At 42.5% G+C, this 27,565-nt stretch overlaps 1 protein-coding gene across 1 annotated transcript in view; it reads left to right on the forward strand.

The window, feature by feature from the left end:
• The first annotated feature begins 6,717 nt into the window (after positions 1 to 6,717).
• Positions 6,718 to 27,565, forward strand: part of CAPN9 (calpain 9) — a 116,860-nt gene continuing 96,012 nt past the window's right edge. Inside the window, exon 1 of the mRNA XM_030196438.1 lies at positions 6,718 to 7,026. Coding sequence (XP_030052298.1) covers positions 6,814 to 7,026 — 213 coding nt within the window. The 5' untranslated portion in view covers positions 6,718 to 6,813. The remainder of the gene's footprint in view (positions 7,027 to 27,565) is intronic.

Here is a 27,565-nt window from a genome sequence, read left to right on the forward strand (position 1 = left end):
ACGATTACAAACAAACGTAAAATATATAATAAAATGTAGTTTAGCATCCGGTTTATGTTTTTTTTTTTTTTTTTTACTTTACTTTATCCTGCATCATTGTCATATGCATTTTGAAAGAGATATGTCTTTAACCTTTTGCGAAAACTAGTATATGTATCCTCTAATCTTAATAATTTCAGGAGACCGTTCCAAAGTGATGGCCCTAAAAAAAAGAAAGCCGACTTTCATGTAGATTCCCCATCTAGCCCTTGTTAATGATGGAATTACTAATCTATTATCTGTAAGCAATCTAAGGGTATGTATCAGTGCATAAGGGTATAATAAGATTAGCTAAATATGGTGGAAGGCCTCAGAGCAGATGCAAAAGCAGACATGGATATTTTTCAGTCTAGATGTGTCTTCCCATTGTAAAAATGGGAAGGACACTCTGTTTTTTTAGGCATGCCAAATCATGCCTCTGCCATTTCCCCTTCATACCCCCTTTAAAAACCTGAATCTGGAGTTTTTTACATTTGCAAATAGTGGTTTTCTAAAATTATTATTTCCACGTGTCAGTTATTTTAACATATTCATTAATGATCTGGAGATAGGAGTGACAACTGAGAGGTGAGAATTATTAAAGTTTACTAAAACAGCAGAGGATTGTGAGGATTTGCAGAATGATCTTAACTAGAAATAAACCAACAAAAAAAGAAAATAAGATGATATTTTTTTATTGGTCTAATTGGTTTAATACATTCTTTGATTAGCTTCGAAGGCCATAAACACCTTCCTCAAGTCAGGACAGTATGATCAAAAGTTGGCAATATCAGAATATATAAATGAAGCATAAAAGAATTCCAATGACAGTCTCAAGAGAAAAGTACGGGTGGGGGAGAAGGGACAGGGAGAAACAGGGAGAGATGGATGGTAAACAGAAAGTGACAAGGCAGTATAATTTTATGGTTAATAATGTGATAAGAAATCCAGATCTCTGTTAAGTCCTATCTTATTGGTGTCAGAATATTTATTATTTCAGGTCTCTAATTCTCTGCTCATTACTCCTTCAGATTTTGTTGCCCTCTGTCTCAGTATTGTAACTGGTAAGAAGAAAGCATCTGTCCTTTATAAAAAACTTCAGGATTCGTGTGTTGATGCTGTTGCTCCATTACGGCTGTCTTGGGAAAGGGATCTCAGTCTTGATGCATCTGATTTTGACTGGTACACTTTTTGGGTCCATTCAATGCGTCCAACTAAATCGCAGCAATTTCCCAATCCTCCTATTTTCTTTTTCACAGGGCCTATTGGACACCTGCTAGAGTGGCCAGGATTACTAAGAGTCTTGATTACAAATGCTGGTCCTGTCAAGAATCAGATGGATCCCTTTCCCATATGGTTTTTTACTGTAAGAACGTAAGAGCATACTGGCGACTCATTTGGGCTAAGTTGCGCCTTATTTTTCAGTTGCCTGCGTCAACCGTGATTTCTTATGATGTTGTGCTTTTAAGGGCTGCTTCTCCTAACCTCTCTCTCTTAGAATCCGATAAGAAATTGTTTAATATTTTGTTAGCTGTTGCTTTACACTTAATTGTTTCAAACTGGAAAAATAATGTACATCTCAATTATAATGAATGGTGGAGTAACGTGTGTGTGATTAGGAAATATGAAACTATTCTAGCCCATAAGCACCGTTGTGTTCAATCTGTCTTGAAGACCTGGGCTCGTTTAGATTCATTTTGTCGGACTCCTAATAGCACTACCTGATAATTGTATAATTGCTGATTTGCTATGGGTATTGTCATGGTATGTTGTTCTGTCTTTTCGTTTTTGTTATTAACTTTGCCATGGATTATTGTAACTTTTTTTTTTTTGTTTGTTTGTTTGTTTTGTGTTATACTTGAAAAACCTTAATAAAAATATGAAAAAAAAGAATATTTTATTATCTTAACTTCAAATATCTTACAATTCTGGATTGTTTTAAAACTTCCTCTTAGTATTGTGACCATAAGGTCATTGATGCAGTGCTCTGGTCCTGAAAAGTACTCCCTCTTAAGGTATCACCTTGGTTTTTCTCATGGGCAATGAAGGGCATTTTCGATATGACGTCTAAGTCTGACTTTGGACGTTTTGCAAAATACGTTCAAAATCTGAATAGAAAAGAAGGTCATTTTCAAAAAGAAAAACATCTTTTTTTTTTCAAAACTACTGTTTTGAACAAGGTTTTGTAATTTGGATGTTTTGTTTTTTGGTCCATATAAAAAAAAAACATCCAAGTGCAAAACGCACAAAATCAAGCCATTGGGATGTAGGATGAGCCAGCATTTTTAGTAGACTGGTCCCCCAGTCATCCCAGGAGATAAATGGGGCACCTTAGGGAGCACTGCAGTGGACTTCAAAAACATGCTCCCAGATACACATCTCATCGTCGATCCCTTATTTTGTGTGCTGAGCCCCCCAAAATCCACCCAAAGCCCACTATCCCAACTGTACACCACTCCAGTAGCCCTTATGGTTGAAGGGGATACCTATATGTGGGTTTCTTGTGAGTTTTGGAGGGCTCACAGTTTCCACCACAAATGTGACAGGTAGAGGGAGATAGGGATCTGAGTCCCCCTAACCATGGTGCACTGCACTGACCACTACCTCTACTCCAGGGACCTGCATGCTACTGTATTAGACCTGGCTCTAACATCTGAAAACTGTCATAGAGGCTGGGCAGTCATATTTTTATTCACATTTTTGGGGGTGGGAGGAGGTCAGTGACCACTGGGGGGTATTGGGGGGTCACCCCTGATTCTCTCCAGTGGCCATCTGGTCATTTAGAGCACACTTTTGTGCCTTATTCGTTATGAAAACAGGCCTAGCTCAAAACATCTTAGTTTTAGTCCTGAATGATTTTATTTTGTTCCATTATGACTGTAAAAATGTCCAAGTCTTAGGAATGCCCAAATCCTGGCCTTAACACACCCCTGACATGCCCCCTTGTGTTCTGAACGCACTTCTGACGGACTTCATAGAAAAACGTCTAAAAATTGGTTTTGAAAATATTTATTTGGACATTTTTTGTGAGAAAAACATCCAAATGCTGCTTCATGCCACTTTTTAGATGTTTTTCTCTTTTGAAAATGAGCTCCAATGTCTCTTAATGGGTTAGTTTTGTACAAGATGACGACAATGATGATGACAAAAGAAGAAATGCAACCCTCATGGACATGTAGCACACAAAAAGATAAAACCAGTGAGGCACATGGAACCAGGATTCCAATAGTAAAAATCAAGCTTATTGAAAGTAGTCAATTCCACATCTTGAAAGAGGATTCAACATGGCTGTGTTTCAGCAACAATGCCTGCGTCAGGACCTTTGATGTAGAACAGAAGAAGTGCAATCAGTATGTCAGCAGAATCTGTCATCAACATTTACAAAGTGCCGATTGAGCCTGCGAACAGCGCTCGGACGATCTCATGGCGTCTTTCAAAAAAGGAACCCTCACTCCTAAGCCAGGGTATATGGGCAGGACACAGGGTGAAGCTAAGACTGCTAAATAACTTGAGACCTGTTTGTTATACCAATGATATCCAAATTCTCTTCACCCTTTCAGATTTTTCATTCAGTATTGCTCCCCTTAATCATTGCCTACAGTCTTCCTCTACATAACTGTATGATAATAGATTAGTTCTCAGTTCAACTAAGTGTGAATCCATTAATTTCCCCAACCCTCAAATTGCTTTCCCCTCCCCCTTTCAATCCAGAATGACTTATTACCAATTCAGGAGATGATTTGAATACTTGCCATTGTTTTTGACTCAAAAGTTACTTTCCAAACTCAAATTAATACTATGGTCTGCTCCTCTTCCTTTGCCCTTGACCATATGCTCAGTGAAATCTATTCTGCTGAAACATAGAAACATGACGGAAGATAAAGGCCATATGACCCATCCAGTCTGCCCATCCTCTGTAACCCCTAATTCTTCCTGTTCCTAAGCGATCCCACATGCTTATGCTATGTCTTTTTAAATTCTGGAACAGTCCTCGACTCCACCACCTTCACCGGGAGGCCAAGAATTCTTGTCTTTGCTGTAGTTATCTCAAGTCTTCACTATTGTAATGCCCATACAATGACCTTCCTGCCACCTGCTTGAAGTGATTCTAACTTATCTAGTCCATTGCAAATTATTCAACAAAGCCAGCAGGATGGACTGTATCACACCTCTGCTTATGTCGGAGCATTGACTCTCAGTAACATAAGTACATAAGTCCATCAAGCCCAGCACCCTGTCACCGACAGTGGCCAAAAGAACAAGTAATTTGTCCCGCCCATCCTAGAAATACTGTATTCCCTCGTCCATTCAAAAACATTCTATGGCTTTTTCCTCCAGGAAGCCGTCCAACCCCTTTTTTAAGTCCGCTAAAGTTAACCTACAGTATATTCAAAATCCTGTTCCTTGTTTTGAAATGTTTGAGGCCCAATTCCCCTAACTATTTGGGTGATCTCCTTTTCCCATATGCTCCGTCTGTTGCACGCCTCAAATTCAGCTCACCTTGCTCTCCCTCAACTTCTAACGTGTACTTAAATATCTCTAGTGACACTGCCTTCTGCTACCAGGGCCTTTCTCCATAGAACTCACTTCCTCTTGGTATCTGACTTGAAGTCTCTGTTCCAAAATTCAAAAAACTGGATAAGACCTGGTTGTTTCATTTGGCTTTTGATCATATTTCATAAGCTTGCATTGCAACTTATCCCATGTCCCCTCAGCTCCTTCTTGTGTTATTTAGTTGCATCCTTTCCCCTGTTTTCCCCAGCCTCAGTGCTGGTTTCTTCTCGACTCTGCTGATGGACCACCCCAGGCAGTGGCACAGTGGTCAGAGCCGTTGAATATTGACCCCTTAAAATTTAAATGCACACATATAATTTTCAGATGGCCCTAAAATGCCCCCCCCCCCCCCCCCTGGAATGCCTGTTTCCAATGGGGTTGATATTCAAAGTGATTTAACTGGTCAGAAATGGCTCCTCACCGGTTACATCATCTGTTCAGGGCTAACTGGTCGTTTTCAGCAGCACTTAAGTGGTTAATGCTGCTGAAAATGACTGGTTAACACTCAAAGCAAATCTGGCTATTTTCAGGGCCAGATTTAATATATTGTAATATATTTAAATATTCTTGAACATTTCACTTAGGGTCACTTTTACTAAACCAAACTAGCAATTCCCATTCATTTTGAATGAGCTACATCGTATTTGCCGCGCAGGAATAGCTAGCGTAGTTTATTAAGAGGCCCTTAACTGGCTCTGGAAACCTAGAAATTCAATCCGAAGCCCAGGCATGACCTGGCAATATAGTTATTTATTTAATTGTAGCATTTGTATCCCACATTTTCCCACCTATTTGCAGGCTCAATGTGGCCTTAGGCACAAACTTAGATTGTGAGCCCTCCTGGGACAGCTGTGGAACGCACTACCCACAGCCCTGAAAACCATGGACAATCTAATCAACTTTCGCAAATCCTTGAAGACACACCTCTTCAACAAAGCCTACAAAAAGAACCCTTAACGACACAAATCACCACCCAACCCACTCAAGTATCAAAATACACCTCTTACACCACCCTATCTAACACCTCCTTCTCTAATTCCTCATACATCTTCTGCTTAATACCGATTGTATACAAGATCCTGTCATGACTATGTCATAACAACACTCTGTAAGCCACATTGAGCCTACAAATAGGTGGGATTATGTGGGGTACAAATGCAATAAATAATAATAATAATGGTGATCACCAATTCCGGAAGAGAAATGCATATTTAAGGTGAAGGAGAGAAAGAGGATTAGGAATACAACACTGGAAGCTGTTAGCAAAACGCTGAGCGTGACGTTGAATATCGACCCCTATGTTTCTAAAACTCAACGTGAAAATATGGGCATACTTTCAGGAGAGTGAAAATTCACCTATGTAGGTTTGGCTGATCTGCCCACGTAGCTCATTATGCTAGGTGTGTAGATCCTGAGTAAGTATTTGAAAACTTGCAAATGCATTGTGTGTACAGATCTGTAAATCCTAAGTAAGGTACTTTCTAGTAATCCCCATTTCAGTACCATTCCAGCATTTATTATTCCTACACTCGCTTAATCTGAGCCTGACCTCCTGGGGCAACTAGCTCATAAGGAAGAGAAACTATTTCTTTCACTCGGAATAAGACGAGTGGCACAGGCATAGCGGTAGTTCCTGAGAAGCAGGTTTCTCTGTGCTGAGTGGAGCTGACAGTTTGTGGAGGAGTGGCCTAGTGGTTAGAGCACCAGTCTTGCAATACAGAGGTGCCCACTTCAAATCCCACTGCTGCTCTTGTGACCTTGGGCAAGTCACTTAATCCTCCATTGCCTCAGGTCCAAACTTAGATTGTGAGCCCTCCTGAGACAGAGAAATATCCAATTTAACTCACCTTGAGCTACTACTGAAAAAGGAGTGAGCAAAAATCTAAATAAACATCTTCAGTTTAGGATTCCTTTAGTATTATATTCTTAAGAGAGGGCTGCATATTACTTTGTTTTAATGGGTGTTGGTGACATACCACCTATTCGTGTGCTTACTATAGTAAAAGTTAAAAAATGCATTGTTTTGTTTGCTTTCCGGGTGTTTCATTCTTGTAGTTTGACAGGGAAGGCTCAGTCAGCTCATACAGGTGCAAAGCAAACAGGGTGTGGCAAAGGCACAGAATTTATTTCCCTGTAGCGCACAATTCAGGCTGCTTGTTCCTTGCAGGGGATAACCCAGCTTCTCTCCATCATCCTTTCAGCCTTTGCTGATCTTCAGCAGATTTTCTTAAGCCAGAAAAGATGCCTTATGCATATGAGGACCCCAAGAAGAAGGCAGTCTGCCTGCCAGAGACTGCACGCCCCACTCACTCCTCAGGAAAGACCTACGCTGAGCTGCGGCAGGACTGCCTCCACAAGGGCATCCTTTTCGAGGATTGTGATTTTCCTGCCAATGAGTCGTCCCTTTTCTACAGTGAGAAACCCAACATTACCTTTGAGTGGAAGCGGCCTGGGGTGAGTGAGCCGGGCATGAAGTGGCATTTGGGCTAAAGGGATCCTTAAGCAAAATTATTTTTTAGTGCTTTAAAATGCTGAAGTCATGTGTGATCTTACAGAGAATGTGAGGCTCCCTAAGGATTCAGTCAAACTAGGTGACATGAGCAGAATTCCTGAAAGTCTCAGGCACAGTTCTGTGTTCCTGTAGATATAGACTGCATGCTTTGAGCACACCATCCATGTCAGTGGAGTAAAGCAACCTTTAGGAGTGAAACGTTCAGTTTTACAATAATGTCTTCTTTCTGATTTGTGAGTAGAGAATGACACGGCGACGGGGACCCACGGTAACTGCGGGGATGGGGCGGGGCAGATCCTGTGGGGACGGGGTGGGGACAGGAACAGAGCTCTTGAGGACGGGGTCAAACTTTGTCCCAGTGTCACTTTCTACTTTGAAGCCTGTTAATGAACTGGACTGTTATTTATGTTTGAGTGATGCTGACGACAATATTTTTATTTTTTTGGAAAAAAAACAAGCAAACATGCTGGCCACAGCTAGCAAAATTTGCATGGGGGGATCCTGTACATCCTACTACCAGCACATCTTCTAAGAAGACATCTTCTATTGCAAGAGGGATTGTGGAAGACAGGAGATCTAGACTGAATCCTGAGATTGTTGATGACTTATTCATCCCCAGATTAAAAAGTCATAACTGTGCTTCATAGGGCATATTTCTCCCCTCTAGGGCATATAGAACGGGTTGCATTTTGTACCCCTGGACATTTTAAAAGGGTGGATTAGGATTCTTTGGGGTAGTAGAAGTCAGCTATTGTTGGGGTTGGAACGGTAGAGGATGGTGGTGGTGGTGAGGAGGGTTATTATAGCTGCTCATTGTTATTATTGTTTTCTATTTGTAATTTATACACATTAGTTGCACGGCATATTGTTCCTTTTTATACTTAAACAAAAAGATTTTAAATATAAAATTGTAAGTGTTCAAAACTTCTGCAGATGATAACAGAGCCTACGGAGATGGGGCGGGTACCAGGACAGAATCTGTGGGGACAGGATAGGGACAGAAACAGAGCCCATGGGGATGGGGACAAATTTTATCTCCGTGTCATTCTCTATTTGTGAGAACTGTTAATGGAATTAATGTATTAGATGAGGGAGGGGCAATAGTGTCCCGAGCCAGAATCACACCTTATGTGACACGTCCCCTAGTCTCATTGCCCTGCCCTCCCCTCTGCAGGGAAGACAATGAACTGGGAGCCATTTCTGCACCCCCATCTATCTTGCACCCTGTACAGCTGCACCGCCCACAAGCCCTTGGGACGACCTTGGGAAGAGGACGTATAGAAGAGGTGGCCCAAACGACTGCTTGTCCCAGAGAACACTAACTTCAGCACAGACTAAAGAGACCCTGCACTTTATTTTTTGCTGTAGAAGTCTGATGGGATGTGATAAGGATTTAAACAAAAATAGCATCGTATCTCCAGCACCAAGGGATAGAGGACATTTCACTCAGAATGGCATTACTTTGCATGAGTGTGAGGTTTCATATTCCATGTATTCCCGTAATTTAATTTCACACATTTTTCTCAAAGTTCCATAATTGCCATGCTACTTGCAAACAGCTAGAAACCTCTGGTACCAGCTCTGGATCTTGCTTCATGGCAACAGGGCAGTGCGTGCTGGGCTTAAGATAGTGCTTTTACCAAATTTTCTTCTTCCCATGATATTTTCCATATATACTGGGGCAAAGGTAGGCAGCTTTTACCAGTTAGCTTATCTCAGACCCTGATACTTTCATGTTAGAGTTTGCCCTCGTTCCCTCACTTACTTCCATCGACCAGCAGCAATGCAGTAATATCTTTCTGTATGTAATAATGCCTAAATGATAAAAATTACACACATTTGTGCATCTGTTCCTGCTATGAGGAAATGCACCTATATAATCAGTTTCTATTGTTACTCCCAGGTTGTGCAGCAAGAATCAAAGTTGCTCTCTGTGTCCAGTTTTGGGAGGGATTCTCCCATTCTGTGTCTGTGGAGCACAGCACTCTTCAATATAGAATCAAATTTCGGCCTGTGCTGGACTAGTAAACAGGCTTAGCACATCCTTGTACAGGCCTTTCCCTTGTGCTATGCTTATTTCTAGTGTTGCCATCAAAAAAGCTTTTTCTATTTGTTGCATTTCTGGCTATGCATTAATGTTAGCATTAGCTTAAAAAAAAAAAAAAAGGCCGGAAAGTCCTTCCACAGAAGTCAAACAAACAACTAACAAGGTGGAGGAACGTTCCAAATAACAAACAGAGATCAGAAATCTTCCAAAGGGTTAATTTTCCTCAAAATGTCACATACCAAGCCCTGCCGAGAGCTATTTAGACTACTCAGCACCATCTCAGCATCAGGATGCTGCCTAGGTCAAGCCTATCACGGACAGCCTACTCCATGGACTCAACATCTACCCTAAAGTCCTCAGAATAACATGTCCATGGAACATTTTGGACTCTATTTCCCTTACCCTTATTTCTTTTTTCCTTGTCCCTTCTATCCCATCTAATTCAATTGTATTTGATTAACCACTGGTCTGGTGCTAGCCTAATCAGTACCTTGTAAGCCACTTTGAGCCTGCACATGTGGGAAAAGGTGGGGTAAAAATGTGCTAAATAAATAAATATGTCAGCTGGACCCAACACGGTCCATGTTTTGGTGATAAGCCTTCTTCAGGGCTCATGGTATGTTACAAGTGTCTTTTTTCAATCTGTCTTTTCGGACATCACCAGTCGCTGCAATCACTACGTGTCGAAAACGTTGCTGAGGATTTTTTCCCTTGATCCTAATGAGAAGTTTTCCTCATGTTTTTAAGGTCACATAAAATGAGACACTGCAGCTTGGTAAAAGGACCCCAGTGTATTCTATAACTTATACACATAAGCAGAAGATATGCTTATGCCCCAACCATGCTTCGCCTACGTGTATGACCCCTCCCCCCTTTATTAGGACCCTTTATTGCACTGATAGTAACAAATGGCAGATAGACTAGCATAGTCCATCTAGTTTGCCCATCACGTTGGCTAGAGCCGTATCCTACTGCTCTGTGCAGGTTATCTCCTTTATACCTTTGTTTAGGGTTTTAACTTCCTCTCCATGCACGTTACACCCCTCTGTCATTTGTTTTTGCTTTGATCCCATCCTCTTTCAATATAGGGATCCTCTCCCCCTAATATTCAAAAGCATTTATCTGGCCAGGATCAACATCTGGCCAGTTAAATGCCCCATGACCGGCCAGTGGCGTAGCCAGAAGTCAATGTTTGGGTGGGCCAACAGGTTGGATGGGTGGGCACTAGACAGTGGTGTGCTGGTAAATGTTTAACACCAGGCTCTCTCCCCAGTCCACCTCTGCCCCCCCCCCCCCCCCCGTCCACCTCCCCTCAAAATTGCAGAGCTGGCTATAGCCGGGGAGAGAGCCTGGGGGGTGGGGGAGGCAATGCATTATTCTCTCCAGGAAAAAAAACATTAAATGATCCCAGGTTCCAATCTCATTCATGTTTAATGTGGGATAAAATGCCATAAATAAGTAAATAAATAAATATAAACTTTTAATGTTGAGCACCTGATTCTCAAAGTGGACATGTTCCAATCATTATAATGAAAATAAAATGATTTTTTTTTTCTACCTTTGCTGTCTGGTGACTTTGTTTTTCTGATCATACTGGCCCAGTATCTGATTCTGCTGCTATCTGTCCTCTTTACTCCGTTTCCAGGGCTTTCTTTCCATTTATTTCTTTACTTTCCGCCTTTCTTCTTCATTTCTTGCTCTGGGTCCTCCGCAGACTTGACTGTCCAGTGGATCTAGCTTCTGATTATTTTCTTCATCCATGTGCAATTTTCTCCTCTCTTCCTTTTCCCTCATCTCATCTCCTTCCTCACTCTTCCCTCCCCTCCATCCATGTCCAGCATTCCTTCTCTCTCCCTTCCCTCTCCTCCAACCATATCCAGCAGCCTCCTCTCTCCTGCTCTTCCCTCCATCCATCCATGTCCAGCAACCCTCCTCTGCCCCCTGCCCTCCCCTCCATCCACCCATGTCCAGCAACCTTCATCTCTCCTCTTCCCTCCCCTCCATCCACCCATGTCCAGCAACTCTCCTCTCCCCTCCATCCATCCCCAGCAATTCTCTTCTCTCCCCTGCCCCTATCCATCCATCCCCAGCAATTCTGTTCTTGCCCCTGTTCCCTCCATCCATTCCCAGCAATTCTCCCCTGCCCCCACCTCCATCTATCCCCAGCAATTCTCCTCTCTCCCCTACCCCCCCCCCTCCATCCATCCATCCCCAGCAATTCTCCTCTCTCCCCTGCCCCCACCTCCATCCATCGCCAGCAATTCTCCTCTCTCCCATGACCCCCACCACCATCCATCCATCCATCATCCCCAGCAATTCTCCTCTCTCCCCTGCCCCCCACCTCCATCCATCCATCCATCCATCATCCCCAGCAATTCTCCTCTCTCCCCTGCCCCCCACTCCATCCATCCATCCCCAGCAATTCTCCTCTCTCCCCTGCCCCCACCTCCATCCATCGCCAGCAATTCTCCTCTCTCCATGACCCCCACCACCATCCATCCATCCATCATCCCCAGCAATTCTCCTCTCTCCCCTGACCCCCACCTCCATCCATCCATCCATCCATCCTCAGAAATTCTCCTCTCTCCCTTGCCCCCCACCTCCATCCATCATCCCCAGCAATTCTCCTCTCTCCCCTGCCCCCCACCTCCATCCATCCATCCATCCATCATCCCCAGCAATTCTCCTCTCTCCCCTGACCCCCACCTCCATCCCGTGACTCTCCTCTCCCATCCATGTGTCCAGCGATTCTCCTTCACCCCCATGAATCCTTCCCTCCCATTCCACCTGCCCGCCCTCTCTCTGATGGCAGCGCTTCCCAGACGCTGCCTACCGCCGCCACGATCTACCTCAGAGTCCTCCCTCTGTCTCACTCTCAACAGCAGCGGTAGCGATTCAAACACGCTGCCTCCGGGTTAGAAGCAGGAGGCAGCGTGTTTGAATCGCGATGCTACCGCTGCTGTTGAGACTGAGAGTGAGACAGAGGGAGGAAGTAGATCGTGGCGGCGGTAGGCAGCGTCTGGAAAGCGCTGCCGTCAGAGAGGAGGCAGTTGCAGGATCAGTGCTGCCTGCTCCCTCTGCTCCGCTGCTGGGTGGGCCTGAACCCAAACTGGGTGGGCCTAGGCCCATCCAGGCCCACCCGTGGCTACGCCCCTGTGACCGGCTATCCAGCGATATTCAGTGGGGGATAGCCAGCCATCTCCCACTGAATAACACCGGTTAGTGGCTAGCAGATAGCCAGTTATATTGGCTGACATAACCGGCTATCCACTGATTTTCAGCCTCACTTTAGCAGCTATGTTTGGCTACGTGAATATGTGGGATATCTTTGGCCGGTTAAAAAACCCCCGAATAAGTCTGAATAAACCTGATATTTAATGCCAGTCACCGGAAATGGCCCAGCATTGAATATCCGGGTTTAGCTGTGACTGCGGGAGTTGCCAGGCTAACTCCTGCAGTCTAAATATCGGCCCTTCTGTTTTTAAAATTCTGTCACTGCTTTTGTCCCAACCACTTCCACTGGGAAGGTGTTACGTAGGTATTAGACCAGGGGTAGGTCAAAATGATTTTAAATATGACTTTTGGGGAGGGAGAACAGAAGCAGCACCAACCTCTTAAACATGCTTCTTGTGCGAAGATGGCGTCCACGTTGAAAAATAAGTTAAGGTGCTCATTTTCAAAGCGCATACTTACAAAGTTCCAAAATAACATATGTAACTTTCTAAGTCTATGTGCTTTGAAAATGAGCCACAAAGAGTGTTAAAATTGTTGAAAGGTGTGATCTGATAAAGTAAAAGGAGACAGTTTGCTTAAAATTACTTCTCCTATTTATGTATGTTTCAAAGTACTTTCATAGAAAGTACTGGGAGCTGGCTGATTATAGCTTGGCGTTACCCAACCCTCAAGCAAGATTGAAAGTAGTCAGATGTGAGAGGTGCTAGCTGAGGTGAATGTTTGTGAGCATGTGTATGGACAGAAAGAAAGCATTCATAAAGCATCTACGGTGATGTCTCTTCCAAGTCATGTTTATTGATTCAACAGAGCAATACAATCAACATAAAGAATGAAGTACAGAATCGGGAAATTTAACATACAAACCCAACCCCACTCCCCCACCTCCCCAACCCATGCTCCTCAACAATAAAACCATGTTCTGATTACAGCATCGACTAACTCTAATTAAGCAAATGACTATGAGCTACTGGTGTAAGAGAGTTCCAAAAAGGTTCCCAATGCATTTGAAATTGGTGCCCTAATGACGAGTCCATTGTGGTAAACTAGCGTCTTTCCATGGCTCTAAGTTGTATCCTTAACAAACACCAGTGGCCTACTGTGAACGCTGGTCCACACAACTAAATTTAGTCAGGGTCAATTATGTCAACTAAAACCTGGTGTAAGTCCCAACTCCTAAATTAGGCACCTAGTGGGTGTATTCTATAACAAAGTGCATAGATATTAGAAACGCCCATGACTCACCCATTACATGCCTATAACCATTCCCACTTTTCAACTATGCAACTTAGAATTTAGGTGCACCACGTTACAGAATACGCTTAGACAGTAGTGTGTGTAAATTCTAATTAATGCCAATGAGTGGTGATAATTGCTTGTTAATCAATTACCAGCACTGATTAGCTTTAACCCTGATGCAGCAAATGAGAGGAAGCCCATTCAATTCCTATGGGCTTCCGCTCAATTTGCCATTTGGGCATAGGCGTAGACTGGGGGGGGCGAGGGGGGGCTTTGCCCCCCCAAACGACGACGACCCGCAGCGGCGAATGGGTGGCCAGCAGTAGTAAAAGCAGCAAGCAGCAGACAGGCTCGACTCCGCTTTCCTGCTCTCTCTGCGTCCCGCCCGAAAGGAAATGACATCAGAGGAAGGCGGGACGCAGAGACAGCAGGAAAGCGGAGTCGAGCCTGTCTGCTGCTTGCTGCTTTTACTACTGCTGGCCACCCGTTCGCCGCTTCAACTTCGGTACCAGGGGCTGTTGGTAGCGGCGCTGCAGCGATTACAACAGTCTGCCTCGGCCTTCCCTGCCACACGTCCCGCCTATGCGGAACAGGAAGTTGTACCAGAGGAGGCGGGACATGTAGCAGGGAAGGCCGAGGCAGACTGCTGTTATTGCTGGCTGGCTGCAGTGCCGCTACCGGCAGCGATCAATGCAAGTGAGTGAGGAGGAAGGAAAAAGGAGAGACGCTGGAACCGGGATGGGGGGGTGAGAAAAGGAGAAAAATGGAGGTACTGTTCAGCTGCACCTTTGGGAGGAGCGAGGTGATGGGACCATGTGGGTAGGGGTGAATGGAGGGCAGAAGGAGGATCTACAGGATGGAGGGAGAGAGGTGCAGGTCTGCTGTGCTGGATATTTTTTTTTTGGGGGGGGATGATGAACAGAGAGGAAGAGGTGATGGATTGGGGGGGGGGGAGAAGGGATTGTTAGATGTGGATTAGCTGGTAGGAGGGAAGAAGGGAGAATGGATGGTAGGAGGAAGGGAAGAGAAAAGAGAGTGTCAGGGAGACAGAGAAGCGAGATTGTGGTCATTGAGGGAGCATAGAGACAGGGACACAAAGGGACAATGCTGGACAGAGAGGGGATAAGGGCATACAGGGACAATGCTTGGAGGGAAAAAGGGATATTGGAAGATGATGGACATAGGGTGAGTAAGAAGACAGGGGAGATGCTGGAAATGGGGAGGTAAGAAAATGATGGGGGGGTGTGCTAGACATTGTATGGGGATGGGGACAAAGAGGGGATATGCTGGACATAGGAGAAATAATGATATAATGGAGAAGCTGACATGGAAGGGAAGGGGACATGGAGGGATGCTGGATAGAAGAGGGTGAGAGAAAGAGAATATACTAGTCAGAGGAGTGAAAATAGGGAGAGAGGGTGCTGTATAGAAAGGAGGAAATAGAAAGAGAGGGTGCTGGAAGAGGGGAGAATTAACAAAAAACACAGGAATAACAGGATGAAGATTGGGGTGAGGGACACGTTGAGGGCAGATACTGAAACTCGAGGAAGGGTAGAGACAGGGCTACTGCATAAAGAAGGCACTGCATAAAACAGAAGACACTGGGACCAAAGCGAATAGAAAAACTAAATGATGAGACAACAAAGGTAGAAAAAAGTATTTTATTCAGAATTTATTAATTGGAATATGTCAGCTTTTGGAAATGTGTATCTGTGATATTTTGCATGTAAGGTTCAATTTTTCTGGTATTGCTGCATGCTGAGTCTGTCCTTGGAATTAGTGCTGTTATGGTTTAGTAAGAATATGAGTGTGTTTTTGTACAAGTTTGTGTATAGCATTTTGCAGTGGAGAGATTGTGTGTTGGACTTACTGAGGTGGCACCAAAACATCAGAAAGGGTGTAGAGCCTAAATCACGACACACTACCTCTTGAAGGATTTACATATAGAGCCTATGCATTTCTAAGGTCAACACTGGTATGGTATGGGAAAGGGGGGCGGGAAATACTACTGGAGATGAAGAGGGAGTGCTGGGTAAGGAGGAAAGAAGGAAGGAAGGGAGGGAGAAAGAGCTGGCTTGATATCTCATACATATTCATTATGGTTATTCCCCCAAAAAGCCAGCTCTTTTTCCCTTCCTTCCTCCATATTAGCATATCATTTGCATATGTATATATGCAAATGAATATGCTAATATGCTCCGCCCCATCCCTTGCCCCCCCAAATAAAACAGTCAAACTACGCCTATGCATTTGGGAATCGTTAGCGCGGCTTTGTAAAAGAAGCCCTACGTTATGCGCATTGTTATGGAATACGCTTTGATTTCCATGTGGAAATCTCAGCACGATATATAGAATCCTGGGGTTAATGCACAGTTTACCGAGTGGTAACTGCTAATGCAGAATCGCATTACAGAGCTTTGCAGTATTTTAACAGTTAACATGTGGTAAACTACATGTTAAGTGCTTTTATATTAGGGGGCATGTAATGGACAGAGAATGAGCATGGAAGGCATTTTGGCATTTGTGTGCTCTAAATCACATGTGTTGCCACTTATGCAGTTAGTGCGGGACTGTTTACCACCTCTTACATAGCATGGAAGCACTTTCCTCAGGATTCTATATATCGCGACAATTCCTGTGCAGAAATCGAAGTGTATTCTATAACAGTGCATGTAACTTAATTGGTTAACTAGCTAATCAGACCTGCCAATTGGATGTTAACAAGCAATTATCAGCACTAATTGGCATTAATTAAGATTTATGCGCACAACTCGCTATATGTATGGCGCACTTAAATTCTAAGTCACATATTTGAAAAGGGGGATGGCCATAGGTGGGGTCTGGGCGTTTCTAAAATCTATGCACTTTGTTATAGAATATACCCTCTGTGTCTAATTTAGGCATGAGGATTTATGCCAAATAAAACATGGCGTAAAGGGCTGCGACTAAATCTGGTCACATGGAGAAGCACTCGGAGTATTCTATATACTGTGCTGAAATTAATCCTATTCTATATAATATAGGCGTTTTAGAGAATACACCTAGGCGTATTTTTTTTCCGTGCAGAATTTTCAGGCGACACAGGTAGAATCTAGCCCTTAGTGCCTCCTATCTGCAAATTTGACATGGCACCTATAACAGCAAATGCTGGGAACAATCCAAAGGTTGTCATGTTAAATTTGCAGCTACCGCATGGTAAAGCCCCCTGGTTATGGAATTCCTTGCCCATACTATTCGGAAAACCCTAAACACCTATTTTTTTATCAGGCTCTGCTCTGTACTTAATTTTTGGAGTGACCTGGTGCAATGTCCTGTGATTAAGTTTCAGCAACTCTTGTCTTTTTAAAAAAATTTTCTTATGTACGATTCTGTCCTATTTAAATTATGGCATTCCTGTCTTTCTGATTTTAGCCTGTATACTGCTTTGTCCTTGCTGGAAAGGTGGTATAGTACGTTTTTAAATAAACAATAACTACTAATTTTACTGTGATTTTAGTAGAAGGGCAATACCAAAGACAGCAAAGGTGATAAACACAAAATGACAGAGAAATCACGGTGTGACATAGAAACTTTAACGACAAAACAGTATGGCAAAGATGATGAGGATTTCCTAAGTTTAAAATGTGTAGGACCTTTAATGTAGTCACAAGTTCAACATGTCTAGGACCGGACACGGCTGTGTTTCAGCATATAGGCTTGTCTCAGGGGTCAACAAAACCTGTGAACATATGTTGGTAGAAATACAGGTAGCATATATTGCTAGAATGTGGTCCTATGTTAAATTGATCACTGTGCCTGTGTTGAAACAGGGAACTCATGCTCTACTAAGCTTAAGCAGCTCTGGAAAAAAACGGTAATTTACTGCATTCAAGATATTGAGCTAATCACAAGTGATGCTAGGCAGAAGCACATTTGATTTCTCTCTGTTTTGGAATATTCACATTGTCCCCAAGTAGTGAAGTTCATTGATCTAACCTAAAGCAACTCCTGAGGAAGGGTGTTATGCTGAAACACAGCCCGTGTAGGGTCACTTGACTTGCCTCTTTATTACATTGTGGATTATTATTGTTTTTTGGCAAATAAACTTTTTAGAAGCTCTTACTTCTAGTTTGCCTGTGTCTTTTGGAATTGTTTTTTCTTCCACTCTTGGTTTTGTACATTAAAGGCCCTACATATTTTAAACTTTGGAAATCCTCATCGTCTTTGCCTCACTGTTTTGTCTTTGTCCCCACGTCCGTTAGGTTTTGGATTTTCTCCTCCTTTTGTGTTTTTCTGCATGGAAACTTTATACACGAGTTGTGTCTCGGACACTAGGCCTGCATCAGGAGCCTAAAAAGGCCTTATGGTGTTCATTAGAGTCCACAAACTTCTATAACCAGAATCACAATATAGAGTCAAGCAGCTACTTGCATAGCGGCTCTTTTACTAAAGCTTAGCACACGCTAACAAACATTAATTTGCGCAAAGTTCCATGAGGCCCAAAAGTGCAAAGTAGGACACACGGCATTTAGCACACACTAATTCTGTTAGCACATGCTAAGCTTTAGTAAATGAGCCCCGTAGTTTTTTTTAAATGCCTCCCTAAATTTCACAGATTAATTACTGACTGAATTCACGTGTTTCAACAAAATGCAAATTAAAACTGTTTTCATGTGTGGGTAGCCTGGTTTATTCTTCCCTGCTCTGTCCAATACACAATGTCAATATTTGTGAATCTGGAAATGGCTATCTGTTATACATTGCTCATATCAGCAAATATTTAACACCACTTTCTTACTGGGGTGTAGCCATATTTGGAATAAATCCAATTCATTATTCATAAAAATAAAATGATTCCTTATCTGACTTTCTTGATCACTTCTAGTTTACACAGATTGTAAGTGCAATTTTGGAGTTGCTGCAGTATCAGGAAGCCCATTTAAATAGGAAAACTTGGTACCCTGGGGCTTTCTAAAGGTTGCATGGACCAACTTGGGAGTCAGCTGAGACTCAATACATTTTATAAAATTCTATTTTATTCCTTGTGACTTTTTATTAAAAATTCTTATTGACATTTTGTACCTTTAGTCTTTATGTGGGATTTATAAATGTAGGACTTTATTTTAGAAACCTTATTTGTGATTTACACGTGTAAATTTTGGTATTTAAATGTATACCTCAAATAAACATGGAAGCCCCAATTTTAGAAGCCCAGGATTTACACATGTAAATTTGCACTAAGTACATATGGCAAATGGACTTTGTTTGGGCATGATTTTGATGGGACTAGAGAAATGTGGTCTCCATTTCTGAAGGGGAATGCATGCTGATGGTTAAAGAGATCAATGTCAGGATTGACAACTGCTCCTGGATACATATAGGTTTTGTAAAAGTGCTGGCTTTGGGTGGCACTTTAAGGGGAAGAACTCCCTTAATCCATCCTGTAAACTCCCAGGGCCCGATATTCAAGGCATTTATGCTTTTAACTTTGAGAGTAATGCTCATAAATTGGCCACTTTGAAAATTTACTAGGGCCGAGTGCATAAATGTTTTCTCAGAAATTCACTAAACTCTTAAATTTAGGCAAATAAAAGTACGTATGTGGAAATGAGGCGGATTTAGGGTGGAGAAAAGAGGTTAGGCGTAGCGTTTGAGCGATGTATTAAGTGCCTTGACTTGTACTGCTGTCTTTAGATTACTCTTCCAGTAGTGTGATAAACATTCAGAACCAGTTTATTCATTGATTCTACTGTTATCTGACAATAAGATATTCTGTTTACCTCTGATACAGGCATTCATGTCGAAACACAGCTATGTCGGATTCTATCCTTATTATTGACGCTGGCAATAAGGAATTATCTGGTTCCTATATCTGATTGCTGACTCCACTTTTTGTTTCAACTTTGGTTTGTACCATTCGTGGAGGAATTTTCCTTCTTTTTTTTCCTTCTTTTGCTTCATAGTAGCATAAGTCAACATGGGCTCTGCTGTTTAGGTGCAACTATTTGTGCCATGTCAATGGCAGATATAAACGGGCACACCCACATGTGCCTACTGACATTCTTCTAGAAGTTCCATGCATCACTTGAAGACACACCCATAGCCCGCCCATGCTCCACCCATGTATATGTCTCCATGCAGTTACATACTATAGCATTTATCTTATAGAGTACCTAGTCAGACTCAGGATGCCTATATACTGGATTCCAGAAAGAAATATGGTCTGCCACCCCTGGTTAAGGACTATGATAAATGCCAACTGGGCAAGTCAGCACAAAGGAGTAGGTTAATAAAGGAAACATTGGGTAGTTGTGAATGAAGACTCCTGGTGACGTAGCCCAATAAATGCCATCTGATTAAACTGGAACCTAAAAAAATTCCTGGGGCCTTCACCCCTCCCCCATCCTCCAAGAAAGAGATGAGTCGCTTTACTCATACTACCCCTCTCCTCAAGTCGCTTCACTGGCTCCCTATCCATTTTTGCATCCTGTTCAAATTTCTTCTACTAACCTATAAATGTACTCACTCTGCTGCTCCCCAGTATCTCTCCACACTAGTCCTTCCCTACACCTCTTCCCGTGCACTCCGCTCCATGGATAAATCCTTCTTATCTGTTCCCTTCTCCACTACTGCCAACTCCAGACTTCGCGCCTTCTGTCTCTCTGCACCCTACGCCTGGAATAAACTTCCTGAGCCCCTACGTCTTGCCCCATCCTTGGCCACCTTTAAATCTAGACTGAAAGCCCACCTCTTTAACATTGCTTTTGACTTGTAACCACTTGTAACCACTTGCCTCCACCTACCCTCCTCTCTTCCTTCCCGTTCACATTAATTGATTTGATTTGCTTACTTTATTTTTTGTCTATTAGATTGTAAGCTCTTTGAGCAGGGACTGTCTTTCTTCTATGTTTGTGCAGCGCTGGGTACGCTTTGTAGCGCTATAGAAATGCTAAATAGTAGTTGTAGTAGTAGTAGATGAGAATAAATAGCAAAATACAAGACCAGCCCATTTCCAGTCTTGGGATAGAAATAGGATCAATGGATGTCCTGTTCTTAAAACACATTTCTATCTGTTTAAGCAACAACAGGATTCTTTGTTTTCCTGGTTTTCAATTTGGCCATAGATGGAAAGATACACATGCATAGGCCTGGAATTTTAAAAAGAGGGGTGAGTGGGTGGGTCATCATCTTTCTCCATTCCCATTCCTTAGACTTTCATATTCCCTTTTGGCTCCCCATCCCTTCTACTCTTTCCAGATTCCTTTCCATCTTTCCCTTCAGGTTCCTATTCACCTACCCTTCACATTTTTGTCCTACCCCCTCTCCCCGTTTCAAATATCTTTCCATCTTAAATCCACTTTAAGTCACCTTCATTTCCCCCTCCAGTTTCTTCTTTCCAGGATTCATCTCCATCATGGCTCTTTTCATCATCATCTGCTCATAGCTACCTTTTCCTCAGGTTCTCCTCCATCTCACTTTTCTCCAGTCTCCTCAAGTTCCTCTTCATCTGCCAATTAAGTGAGGATAAGTGATCTTTATCTCTTTGAGGACTTCCAGAGCAGGACAAATCTTCATTTGCTGGGAAATTGCTTTTAAACTTGGGAAAGGTAGACTAGAGTTAAATAGGTTATCTCAGTGTCTTTATTTTTAAGCTACTCTACTTATTTAGCAAAGGCAGTTTAAGGAATTTAGAGTTTTCTTTATTTGTTTAGCATTTAAAGTCTCTATTACAGTTCCATAGGCTAGCAGTTTAGGGACAATGTTAGAGCTTCTCATTTTCCCCCCCAAACCCACCTCCCCGCTCCCCCCCGTTTTCTATTTCTGTTGATGGCTCTCTCATTCTCCCTGTCTCCTCAGCTCGAAACCTTGGGGTCATCTTTGACTCTTCTCTTTCCTTCTCTGCTCATATCCAGCAGATTGCCAAGACCTATCGTTTCTTTCTTTACAACATCCGTAAAATCCGCCCCTTTCTTTCCGAGCACTCTACCAAAACCCTCATCCACACCCTTGTCACCTCTCGTTTAGACTACTGCAATCTGCTTCTTGCTGGCCTCCCACTTAGTCACCTCTCCCCTCTCCAGTCGGTTCAAAACTCTGCTGCCCGTCTCATCTTCCGCCAGGGTCGCTTTACTCATACTACCCCTCTCCTCAAGACCCTTCACTGGCTCCCTATCCGTTTTCGCATCCTGTTCAAACTTCTTCTACTAACCTATAAATGTATTCACTCTGCTGCTCCCCAGTATCTCTCCACACTCGTCCTTCCCTACACCCCTTCCCGTGCACTCCGCTCCATGGATAAATCCTTCTTATCTGTTCCCTTCTCCACTACTGCCAACTCCAGACTTCGCGCCTTCTGTCTCGCTGCACCCTACGCCTGGAATAAACTTGCTGAGCCCCTACATCTTGCCCCATCCTTGGCCACCTTTAAATCTAGACTGAAAGCCCACCTCTTTAACATTGCTTTTGACTCGTAACCATTTGTAACCACTCGCCTCCACCTACCCTCCTCTCTTCCTTCCCGTTCACATTAATTGATTTGATTTGCCTACTTTATTTATTTTTTGTCTATTAGATTGTAAGCTCTTTGAGCAGGGACTGTCTTTCTTCTATGTTTGTGCAGCGCTGCGTATGCCTTGTAGCGCTATAGAAATGCTAAATAGTAGTAGTAGTAGTAGTAGTAGTTACCATAGCATCAGTGTACAGCAGAGCTATTAGTCACAGGAAATCCCAGTTTAGAGTTTTAACTTTAGTTTTGCAGCACAGCTTAGATTCCATAGTATAAAACCCCTTTCCCTATAGTTTTAAAACTTTAAAACTTGAACTTCCTGCCACAGCCTACAACATTAACTGATATCCTCTAAAAGACACACAGCAGGGCCTAGTTTAGTCTCCAATCCGGTATGTCTCTTTTGTATTCCTGCACCCCAAGTGCATCACTCTGCACGTCTTGGATTAAATTGCAACTAAAGTTCACACGAGCAAGTAATATTAAATCAGAAAATCCAACAAAAACAACAGCACTTGAAATTACTCTAAATGAGAAAAAAAAATCTTCACACTGACAAAAAGTGCCGAAGGGAGCTGTGCGGGTGTTCCATTTGCAGCCTGAGACCCCGAAGAAGCAGCGAAACGCTGGCCATCGTCGCTCAGGGCAGCATATGAAGGACCGCACAGCGGGGAGCAGCATCTGATGGATAATACTGGATAAAGATAAGTGGACCAATATAAACTGGATAGCTTGTTAGGCTCTAGTAGTTCCTAGCAGCGATTGATGCACCTAAAACCAGTCATTATTTGTTATCACTTTAAAAGAAAAATATACACAAAAAATAGTGTTTTTGACCACAGTGAACAGATATTCTTTAGAACTGTGAATATAAATAGGATTACTGGTGTAATGTGACTTTTGGACATAAGTTTGAAATATCTATAGATGAGCAATGTATAGGGGGTGGGGGGGGGGGGTTGCCTCTTAAGTAGGTATCTTTGGGGATTTTTTCCTTTTTTTTTTTTGTCTTTGTAGGGGGGGGAATATTTTGAAAATGTGAAGTCTAGAATTGCGACATGCTTAGCGGTGAAATAAGTATACATAATGTCTGTTTGTTGGGTATGATTAGCAACTTTATAACGCTATGGTTGTACATTCATTCTGGTGTGTAAATTTTTCACATGTTAATAAAGACTTCTTGTAAATTTAAAAAAAAAAAAAAAAGAACTGTGGCACCAGGGTTTTTTGCCTATGATGAAGAGAGGACTATTGTGTCCGCTTTAGCTCTGTGAGATCTAGTTTTGGTCTCTGAGCTCTTTGAGGCTTTTTCCCTGTGAGTCATTTCGCATTGGGTGGATTTTTTGGTTTTTGTTTGAATTTTGTCTTGCATCCACATCACAAATTTAATTGTTTAGTGGATTCTCTTATAAACGCTTTCTTCCATGAACGGCGCAATATCCACTCCACTCCATTCCTAGATATTCTCTTAGCAACTGAGGTCCTTCTCCAGGATTTTCTTCCATGAACACTGAAGAGAAGTATTTGTTTAGCACATTTGCTTTATCCTCATCACTCTCCACATAGCTATTCTCAGTATCTTTCAGTCTTGCGATTCCATTCCTATTTTTTCTCCTTTCCCCAATATACCTAAAAAGGTCGTCACCTCTCTTTACATGTTTAGCCATTTTTTCTTCCACCCATGCTTTCGCTAGCTGTATTTCCCTCTTTGAGCTTAATCCGCTAATCTTTTCATGATCCTCTCATTGCGTTATTTTGTATTTCTTGAATGAAGTGTCTTTTGCAATTTTTTTTCAGCCACTTGTTTGGAGTGAATTTGCTTTAGTTCACCAATTTTTTTTTTGGTTACATTTGTACCCCGCGCTTTCCTACTCATGGCAGGCTCAATGCGGCTTACATGGGGCAATGGAGGGTTAAGTGACTTGACCAGAGTCACAAGGAGCTGCCTGTGCCTGAAGTGGGAATCAAACTCAGTTCCTCAGTTCCCCAGGACCAAAGTCCACCACCCTAACCACTAGGCCACTCCTCCACTCTTTCTTTGAAGTCGTGAAAAAACATGTGGATAAAGGTGAGCCAGTTGATGTAGTGTATCTAGATCTTCAGAAAGCTTTTGACAAAGTTCCTCATGAGAGACTCCTGAGAAAATTAAAAAGTCATGGGATAGGAGGCAAGGTTCTGGTGTGGATTAGGAATTGGTTATTGGACAGAAAACAGAGGATAGGGTTAAATGGTCATTTCTCTCAATGGAGGAGGGTGAATAATGGAGTGCTACAGGGATCAGTATTGGGACCAGTGCCATTTAACTTATTTATAAATGAAATGGAAATCGGAATGATGAGTGAAGTGATTAAATTCGCAGATGGCACTAAACTATTCAAGATTGTTAAAACACATGTGGGGTGTGAAATTGCAGGAAGACATTAGGAAATTAGAAGATTGGGCATCTAAATGGCAGATGAAATTTAATGTGGACAAATGCAATGTGAAGCACATTGGAAAGAATAATCTGAATCATAGTTACCAGATACTAGGGCTCACCTTGGGGGTCAACACCCAAGAAAAAGATCTAGGTGTCGTAGTAGATAATACACTAAAATCTTCTGCTCAGTGCACAGAGGGGGCAAAAAAGCAAACATGATGCTAGGAATTATTAGAAAAAGGATGGTAAATAAGACCGAAAATACTATAATGCCTTTGTATCACTCCATGATGCGACCTCACCTTGAGTATTGCATTCAGTTCTGGTCACCATATCTCAAAAAAGATATAGCAGAATTAGAAAAGGTTCAAAGAAGGGTGACCAAAATGATAAAGGGGATGGAACTCCTTTCATATGAGGGTAAGCTGAAGAGGTTAAGGCTTCTCAGTTTGGAAAAGAGACAGATGTGGTGAGATATGATTGAGGTCTACGAAATCCTGAGTGGTGTAGATCAAGTAGAAGTGAATCAATATTTTACTCATTCCAAAAGTACAAAGACTAGGGGACACTTAAGGAAGTTACAGGGAAATTCTTTTAAAACAAATAGGAGGAAATATTTTTTCACTCAACGAATAGTTAAGCGCTGGAACCCATTGCCGGAGGATGTAGTAGCAGCGGTTAGCGTATCTAGGTTTGAAAAAGGTTTGGACAAGTTTCTGGAGAAAAAGTTCATAGTTTGCTATTGAGATAGAGATGGGGAAGCTACTACTTGCCCTGGTATTGGAATGTTTTCACTATTTGGGTTTCTGTCAGGTATGTGTGACCTGGCTTGACCACTATTGGAAATCATTGGAGCCGACTCTGTGGGTGCTTGAGCACCCCCAATATTGAGAAAATTCCTTGTATCTGTCCAGGGAAGGGTTATTTCCATTGGGCTTAGCACCCCCATTAATTTTGAAAAGTTGGCTCCTATATTGGACTAAATGGACCATTGGTCTGACACAGTATGGTTATTCTTATGTTCTGAGTTTCTTGCAGTATGGTGCCATTAGCCAGCAGGGAGGCTACGTGTTTAACCTGTTCTTCCTCTCCTTTTAGCTGATCTTTTGCCATGTTGCAGATTTCCTTTGTAATCAGGATCAGGGGAGGAGGAGGAGAAGCAGGCAAAGAGGTGGGGAATCCATAGTTACTTTGTCTGCATACCACAGCTCATTTGACAGTCAGGGATAAGCAGGACCAGCATCAACATGGCAGTTTCTTGGGGGAGGGGGGGAGAAGGGGAGGGAGGGAGGGCAGAAAAGATCAACTTCAGCTGAAGTAAAACAATAGGTCCTGACAGCCACATTACATACTTGTGCCTACAAGGAAGGTGGGTGATTTTCAAATTGCCCATTTAGTTGAGTAAATGACAGGGAAATTTCTCTCAATATATACATATATAGTGTATACAAAACAATGCTTAAGAGTAACTTGTTCAGTTATACATTTTTACAGAATTGTTTTGGGATCATAATGCTTCTTGACATTATCAAGATTTCAGGGGCGGGGGGGGGGGGGGGGGGGGCTATAGGAGCCTGAACATTAATTGACTGCAAAGCTGAAGGGTTGCCTAGGGTACCTAATAAGCTCACGCTGGTCCTGGTGGAAGAAGATTGTGTATCTTTCAGATGGGGCTATAGAAGGTCTGAAGGAGGGCCAGGATTTGTACAAAAGAAATCCCATAAACTGTACTATTTATTAGAAACAGAAACTGTATCTTATTGAATTTAATGCTGTGTCCAGGCTCCCTTTCAGCAAAACGTAGCCATGGTACCTTGTTTAAATATGGTGACATTTAGGGCACATCTTGAGAAATTTAGGCAGAGAAAGAGGCATATCTTAAGACAGCTCAAAAATTAGAAGAGGGATCGAGAACAGGTCACAAGAGCGTTGCCTTTTGCATTTTTGTAATGCTGGAAAAACTTGTTAGGTAAGTTAAAGTTGCCTACTGGGAGCAGTAGCTAGCATGACTAGAATTTACTAAACACATTTGTATTCTGTCACTTTCTTTCACGTTGACCACAGTCATAAGTATAATCATTTCAGTGAGGTGAGTAATTATCCAAAAATGTCATCTGTTAAGTAGAAACTGGTTTTGCTTCAGTGTAGTTTCTTTCTACATGACTATGCAGATTCTTAATTTTACTTTCTGCTTGTCAGTAGTACGCTAAATGTGAAAATGCCCTTTGGTACCTAAGAGTTTACATTGGATTGACACTCCCTGCAGAGCAGCAAGACTCACATGGGGAGCTGGACTGTTCCCACATCTGTTTTTGATTGGTCTCATTCCACCGCCAATGGTATCGCAGGTTTACTGTAAGAGCCGGCCTGCTCCGAAAGCTTATTGCTCTTCATAAAGGCCAAAATTCTATATATGGCACTGAAAAATCAGCACCGATTAAAATTTTGCACAAAACACTATTCTTTAAATGCCACTCAGACTTGGGCGCCGTTTATAGATTAGCATTTGACTCCGGGATCTGTGCCCAATTTTAGGCATGAGGATTTACACCAAGTAAAACCAGGAACAAATCATCGTGTTAAATTATGCGCAGATCTCCCTTATTCTATAAAACGGCCCATAAATTCCAGGAATGCTCTGATCCACCCATGCCCCTCCCGTAGCTGTATCCCCTTTTCAGATCTGCACTTAAGATTTATGTGTGGATCCCAGTGCCTAAAAATGTGCATGCAAACTTTAATGCCGATTAGCACCAATAATTTGATTATTGGCACCCAGTTATCAGCACTAATTGGCTTGTTATTCAATTAAATTGAATGTGGAAATTGGGCAGGCACCCAAATTTCCGCACACAATTTTAAGTGTCATATTTATTTATTTACTAGTAAAAAAAGGCCTGTTTCTGAAAGAAATGAAACGGGCGCTAGGTGCGATATATAGAATCCCGGAGCAAATGTCCAAAGGCATTTCTACCATTTTAAGAAGCATTACTATGGATAGAGCAGTGCTATAACACTGCAGTCCTGAAATGCGCATAAGTTTACATGTACACAGCCTAT

Source organism: Microcaecilia unicolor, chromosome 3, assembly GCF_901765095.1.
Source record: "Microcaecilia unicolor chromosome 3, aMicUni1.1, whole genome shotgun sequence".
NCBI lineage: Eukaryota > Metazoa > Chordata > Amphibia > Gymnophiona > Siphonopidae > Microcaecilia > Microcaecilia unicolor.